At 36.9% G+C, this 9,987-nt stretch overlaps 1 protein-coding gene across 1 annotated transcript in view; it reads right to left on the reverse strand.

The window, feature by feature from the left end:
• BANK1 (B cell scaffold protein with ankyrin repeats 1) overlaps positions 1-9,987 on the reverse strand; it is a 281,992-nt gene that overhangs the window by 53,947 nt on the left and 218,058 nt on the right. Inside the window, exons 7-8 of the mRNA XM_017877093.1 lie at positions 8,012-8,090; positions 4,028-4,336 (exon numbers count right to left, since the gene is read on the reverse strand). Of these exons, the coding sequence (XP_017732582.1) occupies positions 4,028-4,336; positions 8,012-8,090 (388 nt within the window). The remainder of the gene's footprint in view (positions 1-4,027; positions 4,337-8,011; positions 8,091-9,987) is intronic.

Below are 9,987 nucleotides of genomic sequence, written 5' to 3' on the forward strand. Positions count from 1 at the left end.
ACATTTATATATTATTTTATATATTATATATACTTTTACATATAAAGAATGATTTCATATCAGGAAATTGAGTTATAAATCTATGTCTCAAACTCCACAGCTTTGAAAACTTGTGTTTTTCAAGCATAATACTCTTAGATTTTTTTTTTCATTTGAAGTCGTTTCATGTTTCATATTGCTTGCACTGGATATTTCACCTAAAATTTAATTTCTCTGAAAATGACAGGGAGAAATAGCCAAAGGCACCATTAGTTGGTTTCATAGCAGTTGGTCTTTGACTATGACAAACTGACCTTCAAAAATGCAGCTCTTGTTTTCTATAAGCCAACAGACCTTATTCATAGATAAAGGACTCTGGCCAGGCTCGGTGGCTTCTGTGCCTAATCACAATGCTTTGGGAGGCTGAGGTGAGAGGATAGCTGGAGGCCAGGAATTTGAGAGCAGCGTAGTGAGACCTAGTATCTACAAAAATAAAAGAATTAGCCAGGCGGCCAACACTCCTAGCTACTCCAGAAACTGAGGAGAGAGGATTGCTTTAACCCAAGAGTTGGAGGCTACAGTGAGCTATAAGCATGCCATTGCACTCCAGGCTGGGCAACAGAGCAAGATCATGTCTCAAAAATAAAAACAAAAAAATAAACAAAAAACATAGATGACAGACACCGAAAGTAGAGTTCCTGACATAAAAGACAGCATGGATGATCAATGGTGTGAGAATGAATTCACATGAAAAGAATAAAATTATAGGTTTCAGAGTTTTGACGGTTTTACATTCAGTAATATCTTGACATATTTTATAAGAATATGTTAAAATATTTTGTAGCAGTTATTAATAAGACAAAGATATGATATGCTTTGATTGCTTTGATTAACAAGTAAATTAAAAAGAATTTTAATGGCTCTCTACCAGGCCAATGAGGGCTTTTTCTTTCATTTCCATTCTTTTTTGAATTTGCCCTTTGTTTGGTGAGAACCTGATACTCTCCAAATTAGTTTACTTATGAAGATTTTAGTGGAAAAACTTAAAAGGGGAAAGACAAGTAGCAGAGCAGAATAAAAGGATATTATTATAGAAAGATTCAGCAATTGTCTTGGGCAGGTTTATGAGGCGAGATTAAGATAATCTCCCAACAGAGTCTTAACTCTTACAGTTTCATTTAGTTTAACTTAAGAAGTATTAATTACCAATGTGCCTAGCACTAACTTTCAATTCACCACGACTTGCCTTTTATCCTTTGAATAATACAGTTTTAAGATTTTGATTTTATGACTTCTGGTTCACTGACAGCAACACAGGTGAAACTGGATTAACTGTGTGGGAACCACTTTTCAGTGTTTCATTTTAGCGGAATGTGTCAACCGTCTTACATTTATGAACCAATTTCCTGAGCTCTTAACTCTCTTTGTTTCCCCACCCACCTCTCTTCCCAACTATTTCTAAAGTTGGGCTTGCGCTAGAAATAATACATTTTACTTTTATTTTCAAAGTATCAGATTATCATTTTCAGTTAAGAGTGAGACCTAAGCTTTCTCAATTCAGGTGGTATATCAATAAAGAAAGATGAAAACAAATCACTTCTATAATTCCAACTTTTGAAGTAATTGGAGCAAGACCGTATAAAAAAGAGAAAAATCCTAATAGCCTAGGAGACCTGTTAATAGAAGTAACTGACACATTCTAATTATAGCACTGCTTGGAACTGAGTCAAGGAGGGATCCGAGGATTCTTGGGAAGTTAAAAAGAAACAATGGGTTCTTTATAAACTGTAAAGTGCTCTATAGTATTATATGTTATTAGTTTCTCTAATGAAGAAGTTCGTAAATCCATTGTGAGGAATTTGATGCCTACAGCACTGAGGAGATGGCTTTTTTTTTTCCTTCAGAAACTTGATGGCAGATGGAAGCTACTCAGAAAGAACAACTCCTGAAGGTATAACTAGCCAAAGTCAAAGACATACAAAGTCTCTGGCAAAAAAATAAGTGATAGCGTACAGCCTTGCATTTAAAGACGAATAAAAAAATTTTAAGAAAAAATACCGGCATTTTATTATCCACTTCTAACATCAGTGCTATGAAAAGATAAGATAAAAGTAACACTGAATATAAAATGTAAAACAGAGTTTTAAATTAAATAAGTGAGTTTTGTTTTATTTTGCTTTTATATTTGCTAGTTTTCAGGAGATATATTAGCCAAGATTACATTTCTGATCTTAGATTTCTCATTAAGACCCTAGGTAGAGTCGTTTTAGACCTGCTAACCAACAGACCATATATAGAAATTTGCATTAGGAAAAATATGATTTAATATTAGCACTTTTAAGAGAAATAATCTGACACAAGACAAGTTTGTCTTCTTGACAATTAATTTTGTTATAACAAATTACTAAGATCTGAAAAATGAGAAAATATGCAAGAATTTTATAGTCAGTGTACTACCAACTTATGATGTTTTCTCCCCTCACCACTAAACATTAATAGATCTACTTCATGGATAAATGTTAGGGGTCCACAAAAGCTTGAAATACAGTAGGTAATAAATATCTGTTGAATGAATGAATGAATCAGAGGAATATCCATTGGGCTTCAGAGCTTTCAATTAAGTAGTACTTTCCATCTCTAAACACAGTGCATAAGCTTAATAGAGCTTATGTTGGTAAACTTGGGTCTTCACAGAGAGCCTTCAAGGACACAAATGCTAAATTCCTTTTTTTTTTTTTTTTTTTTTTTTTTTTTTTTTGAGATGGAGTCTTGCTCTTGTTGCCCAGGTTGGGATGCAGTGGCATGATCTTGGCTCACTGCAACCTCCGCCTCCCGGGCTCAAGCGATTCTCCTGCCTCAGCCTCCCCAGTAGCTGGGATTACAGGCGCAAGCACAGCTAACTTTTGTATTTTTAGTAGAGATGGGGTTTCACCAGGCTGGTCTCAAACTCCTGACCTCAGGTGATACGCCTACCTCGGCCTCCCAAAGTGTTGGGATTATAGGCGTGAGCTACTGCGCCCGGCCCAAATACTACATTTCATTGCTTAAAATTTACTTTTGAAACAAGGCCATGTTTTATACTTCATAGCCTTCTAGGATCCAACAACTAAATTGTAGTGAAAATGCGGTTTTGATAAGGATTTTTTTTTTTTTTTTTTAACTAAATTGTCTTCTTAAGAACATTTTGTTTGGAAAATAAATATAAATTTGGAAAGTACATATGAAATAATGATAAAAAAGTAGATGATAATTTGTGACTGTAAGAGTGAGCCTGGAGCTGGGAGTTTGTCAGGGTGTTGAACACTCCAGGCAGATAAACCTAATGTGGAAGCTCCTCTTCATGCCCTCCGCAAGGACAGATTCCCCACACCCACTTTCCACACCCCAATTCCTGCATCTGGGAACAAATGCCAGTGACAGCTACGTTGACTCTTCTTCCACTTGGATAGTGTATAGAGTGTTTTTAAACTTTGGTGTCAGTGCAGTGTGCGACAAACCCTTTAACACTTCATTCTCCCACAGCTACCAAGTGACTGAAGTGCCCAAGTTCATCTGAAAATTGTGGATCATCAGCATTTCACTTTTTTTTTTCTTCTGAAGACTGAGAGCATGTTTTAAAAGCAATGTTGTATTTCCTTTTCCACAAAATGCCTGAGGTTCATTTTACATGAAGAACTATAGACTCCTTCCAAGTTTTATTTTCTTAAAGCTTTGTAATGAGACAGGGAAGAAAGAAAGAGAGAAAGAGAGAAAAAGTGAGAGAAGGAAGGAAGAAAGGGAAGGAGGGAGGGTGGAAAGAGGAAGAAAGGAAGGAAGGAAGGAAGGAAAGAAGGAAGGAAGGAAGGAAGGAAAAAAAGAAAAGAACGAGGTAGAGGTAGGTATCTCTTGCCTCATTTCCCAGGCCTTAGTTTTTAAAGAATAGGAGGAATGTTACTCTTGGTTTCAGAAGCTGATCTGCTCTGTATAGATTTGCCACTGCACTATTTGCTATGTAAGGCTGTCAAAGGTTTGTCTTTGTTTGTTTTGTTTTTTCTAACTTTAAACTTACCTGGTAAGGTGAAGTGAGGTCTTTCCAGTTGGAAAGCAGTAGCTACGGGTCGTGGTGGAGGGAGAGGAGGTCTGCTGCTCATGAGTGGCTCTTGTGAATTATTTTCTGGATCGGCACCAGGAATGAACACATACAAGTCATCATACTGGTCCTCAGAACTCTCACTGCCAACCTCTAGTGGGCTGTGCTTGGCCTCCATGTCTGATCCATTCTCTTTTCCTTCCTCTTCCATTTCATTTGCCTCAGCTCCAACTGCACTCTGCCTGTATGTCTTCCTGCTTTCATGATGACATATTGGGTTCTGTGTGGCTGTTTACAATGAAGATTGCCTGATTTCATTTAATCACACCATCTGGAGGCATTTCATATTTTGTAAATTTGTACAGAAATAGTAGTACTGCTAATAAAACTTTTACGACCTGATATAGTGAAAAGCTGTCAAATGTATAACTTTTAGTGAACAGTCATTTATTTCTGGGCTTTTAAAATACTTACCAAATGAACAGTCAAAGCTCCATTATGTCTTGCTATCTGTGTATATGACACACTCATGCAGATAATGATATTCTGATTCTTTAGAGTTGTTTTAACAAGTTCATATATTTGATAGCATCCTTGCATTTTTATTAGGAAACAATATAACTGACCCAATAAAATAATAAATGATGGAAAAGGTAAAGAAAAGGGAAAAGACACAAACCTTTACTTGCTTGTAAATAATAACTACAAATGAATCTATGACTCTTATTTAGTTATTTAATATTTGTTGATCTTTACAGATAACTATAATTTTATAATTCCTTATAATAAATCATTTACAGATACTATATTAACTTTGGAACTATTACTTGGTAAAAGTTAATTTTTTTTGGTGGGGAAGGCATGTAAATCACCAACAGTAGGTAAATCTTTCTGAGGATCAGTTCTTCACCTATAAATGCATTCTACCCTGAAATTTAACCAAATGATACAAATTCCCTCTACTCTGACAACCATACCATTATTTGTTTTTATGTTATATACAGTAAGTGCTCTTTAAACACTCAAGAAGAAAACATAAAAAAAGAAATTATAATGTAATGACTTTAAATCTTCAGAAAAAACTTTTATTAAATTTTCTTTATAAAATATTCTCTAAATAAAGGATTCAAAAAATTTAAAACAGTCTTTTGGAATTTCTAAACAGACTTTGGAACCTCTGTAACAGACCTTTGAATTTGTGAATTCTTGTCCTTCTCAAGGCAAGAAATTGCTCTATTAAAATGTTGCTAAGCTAAAATATAGCTTAAAATCCCAAACAGCAGAATGTAGAGAAGAAAGACTCCTTTAAAATGAAGAATTACACTGTAGAAATTTTTCTCCCATGGAGAAAAAATTAGTCATGCAGAAAAATCATGCCCATGATGGTAGACAATATTATTCTATGGAATTTTCTTTTTTGTTTTCTATTCTTTCATGTGAGAAAGAAGAAAGATACAGTTTCCAATATTAGAACTAAACCAAGATTCTTTAATTACCAGCCTGGGCAGAGTGGATAGTTATTTGTTTTTGTATGGTCTATCTGCACAGATCTCATTCATCTTTTTATCCTTGACACAAAACACTAAGCCTGAAATAAAGTAGTCTCTAGAAATGCTGATGGAGTAGATGATGGAATGGATGGAAAAAAATTATTGCTCAGGCTAGCAAAGGGACTTTATTATTTCTGTATGGGCAAATCAGTCATCAACTCAGAATTACATTCACGCTATAGGAAATTACTCATAGCCACACTTTTGTTTATATATTCAGTGTTTCATAATACTGAATAAGCAACAGAATCTGTATGGTACTTGTCATCAAATATGCCGAAACTTGAGTTTCAGCCCTGGAAATTCAGATTTAATGAGTTAGTGTGTTTTAGCATGTTTTGTCGTAATGGTAATACCAATGGGAATCTGTTGGGCTAGGGTTCTGTGCTTCCCCCCTCACTCATGAAAGAGACTGACTTGAGCCCAGTCACACACAGTTTCATATACAAGAGAGTTTGCAGTTTCAAACTGCAAAAGTGAAATTTTTCTTTATAGATAATTGAAATAATATTTTATTATTACAGTCAATTCTGAAAATTAAATGTCATGATAAACATATGGTCATTTTCAATGATGGCCTGATTATAAATCACTTTTATTATAATTTAAATGATAAGATATGTAACTTCAAAGCTGGGTGCATTAATCCATTAATTTAATATTTAGCATTTTTTGTGTCCTGCAATAATTTGAAGAGTTCACTAATTTTGCCAAAGTATGCTAGTGAAGGCATTTAATTGTATTTAACTTTATTTGATTTGCAGTTCCCCATCATTTGAAAAACTTTTGGTCAATAATGTTTCATTGGGTATAGACTACGTTCTGTTACAGTTACTGGGGATACAATAAAAACAGTGAATAAGAAGCCCTAATCCCTTTGAGCATGTGTTTTAGAAAGAGAATGCAGGCAATAAACAACAACCAGATAAATAATATATTATGTTAATGTTGATAAATGCAATGAAGAAAAGGAGCAGGTAAAGTGAAATGAAGAGGAGGGTATCATAATACGAAGAAAGAAGTGATGGAGCAAGCCTTGGGCATATAAGGAGAAAGTGTACAGAAGGAATAGAAAGTGCAAATGCCCTGAGGCAGGAGCATTATTGGTGTGTGAACAAGCAAGAGAATGGTGAGAGATGGGAACACAAAGATTAGGGCCTTGCAGGGGATGAGAAAGATTATGAGTATAATAGGGAGGTATTGGAGGATTTGGTGCAGAAAAGTATTTAGTCCTTCATGAAAGGTGTTTAGTCTTTTCATGAAGCATAGAATATCAGAGGCAGCAAATGTGGAAGTTGCATTGAAGCCTTGCTATACATTATTTAGCAGCATTCCTTCTATCTCTACCCAATAAATACCAGTAGTAATCCTCACTCCTGAGTCATAACAATAGAAACATTTCTGTTCATTGCCAAACTTGCAATATAGGAAGTGACATTGGCCCTCCATTTCTCCACTGTGTTATTGCAGTAAACAAGGGGAGAACTGATGATGGTGTGGACTAGGATAATGAAAGGGGAGAGAAATGGCTGAATGCTGGGAATACTTTGAAGGTAGAGTCAACAGTATTGTATGACTGATTGTGTATGGGATAGGAGAGAAAGTAAAAATGCCAAGGATGACTTTCAAGGATTTTTTGACTGACTTGAACAAAGGAGGGGAGGAGTTTTCACTTACTGAGATGGGGAAGTCAGCAGGTGGAGAGGTTTGGCAATGGCAGGAATCAGAATTTTCAAAAATGTTGGGTGTGGGATTCCTATCAAACATGCTGGTGAAGCTGTTGAGCTGTATGCCAGTAAAACCTGGCATAATGGGTAGAGTTTACATATACATATAAACAAGAATATATACACGTGTATATATATATATGTGTATATAACTGTATATATATACACACATATATATGTATATAACTTTATATATACACATATATGTAAGTGTGTATATACACGTATATGTTTATATACATGTAGGAACATCATGAATTATTCTTCAGACTTTAGAATGTAGAATCACAGATATAGAGCCAGGGAGGACCTTAGAAAGTATTCTAGTTCAATGTTCTCATTTCATAACTGAGAAAACTAAGGCCTGCAAAGAATGTGGTTTTGTGTTTTTAAAAATCTTTAAAAATGTAGTTGCCAAATAGTCCAAATAGTCATAACAGAGTTATTTGCGTATTCCCTCTGGGTAGGAAAAATCAGTATTTGATTACTAAAACTTGAACGTATTAAAAGTATTTAAATTAGCCATATGATGTAGTAGTGTCTCTATTACAAATTAAAAGCCAGTTAATTAAATACCATGCCACATTCCCTTCAGTATTGCTTTTTCAGTTACATCTTCCAGAAGTCATATATATGTGGTATATATATGAGTATGACATATATATATAAAACATAGAAAAACTTACAAGGAATATATGTGGAAAATGAGGCAATATCCTCTTCATAATCATTTTCTTGCTCATTATTTGTATCAATTCCTTGGATCTGAAAAAATAAATGTAATTTTCAATAATATGTATTAATCTTAATAAATATGCACTGGATGCCTCTGCAAATAAGAAATAGTTTTTGTTGGGATCCAAGATGGCTGAAGAGGAACACCTCCAGTCTATAGCTCCCAGCGTGAGCAACGCAGAAGATGGCTGACTTCTGCATTTCCAACTGAGGTACCGGGTTCATCTCACTGGTCTGTGTCAGACAGTGGGTGCAGGACAGTGGGTGGAGCCCACCAAGACAGAACCAAAGCAGGGCAAGGCATCACCTCACCTAGGAAGCACAAGTGGTCAGGGAATTCCCCTTCCTAGCCAAGGGAAGCCATGACAGACAGCACCTGGAAAATTGGGTCACTCCCACCCTAATACCGCGCTTTTCCAAGAGTCTTAGCAAATGGCACACCAGGAGACTATATCCTGCACCTGGCTTGGAGGGTCCCACAGCCACAGAGTCTCGCTTATTGCTAGCACAGCAGTCTGAGATTGAACTGCAGGGCGGCAGCCAGGCTGGAGGAGGGGCGCCCGCCATTGCTGAGGCTTGAGTAGGTAAACAAAGCAGGCGGGAGGTTCAAACTGGGTAGAGCCCACTGCAGCTCAAGGAGGCCTGCCTGCCTTTGTGGACTCCACCTCTGGGGGCAAGGCATAGCTGAACAAAAGGCAGCAGAAACCTCTGCAGATTTAAATGTCCCTGTCTGACATCTTTGAAGAGAGTAGTGGTTCTCCCATCATGGAGTTTGAGATCTGAGAACGGACAGACTGCTTCCTCAAGTGGGGTCCCTGACCCCTGAGTAGCCTAACTGGGAGGCACACCCCAGTAGGGGCAGACTGACACCTCCCACAGCTGGGTACCCCTCTGAGATGAAGCTTCCAGAGGAAACGGGGAGAAACAAGAGCAGAAAAGCTGAGAATTCTAAAAATTAGAGTGCCTCTTCTCCTCCAAAGGAACGCAGCTCCTTGCCAGCAACAGAACAAAGCTAGATGGAGAGTGATTTTGACAAGTTGAGAGAAGAAAGCTTCAGATAATCAAACTTCTCTGAGCTAAAGGAGGAAGTGTGAACCCCACACAAATAAGCTAAAATCCTTGAAAAAAGATTAGATGAATGGATACCTAGAATAACCAGTGTAGAGAAGTACTTAAATGATCTGATGGAGTTGAAAACCATGGCATGAGAACCACGTGACACATGCTCAAGGTTCAGTAACCAATTCGATCAACTGGAAGAAAGGGTACCAGTGATTAACGATCAAATGAATGAAATGAAGCGAGAAGAGAAGTTTAGAGAAAAAAGAGTAAAAAGAAATGAACAAAGCCTCCAAGACATACAGGACTATGTGAAAAGACCAAATCTACATCTGACTGGTGTACCTGAAAGTGACATGGAGAATGGAACCAAGTTGGGAAATACTCTGCAGGATATTCTCTAGGAGAACTTACTCAACCTAGCAAGGCAGGTCAACATTCAAATTCAGGAAATACAGAGAACGCCACAAGATACTTCTTGAGAAGAGTAACCCCAAGACAAACAACTGTCAGATTCACCAAGGTTGAAATGAAGGAAAAACTGTAATGGGCAGTCAGAGAGAAAGGTCAGGTTACCCACAAAGGGAAGCCCATCCGACCAACAGCGGATCTCTCAGCAGAAACTCTACATGCCAGAAGAGAGTGGGGGCCAATATTCAACATTCTTAAAGAAAAGAATTTTCAACCAAGAATTTCATTTCCAGACAAACTAAGTTTCATAAGTGAAGGAGAAATAAAATCCTTTACAGACAAGCAAATGCTGAGAGATTTTGTCACCACCAGGCCTGCCCTACAAGAGCTCCTGAAGGAAGTCCTAAACATGGAAAGGAACAACCGTTACCAGCCACTGCAAAAACATGCCAAAATG

This window comes from Rhinopithecus bieti, unplaced genomic scaffold (genome assembly GCF_001698545.2).
Source record: "Rhinopithecus bieti isolate Rb0 unplaced genomic scaffold, ASM169854v2 scaffold_9690, whole genome shotgun sequence".
NCBI lineage: Eukaryota > Metazoa > Chordata > Mammalia > Primates > Cercopithecidae > Rhinopithecus > Rhinopithecus bieti.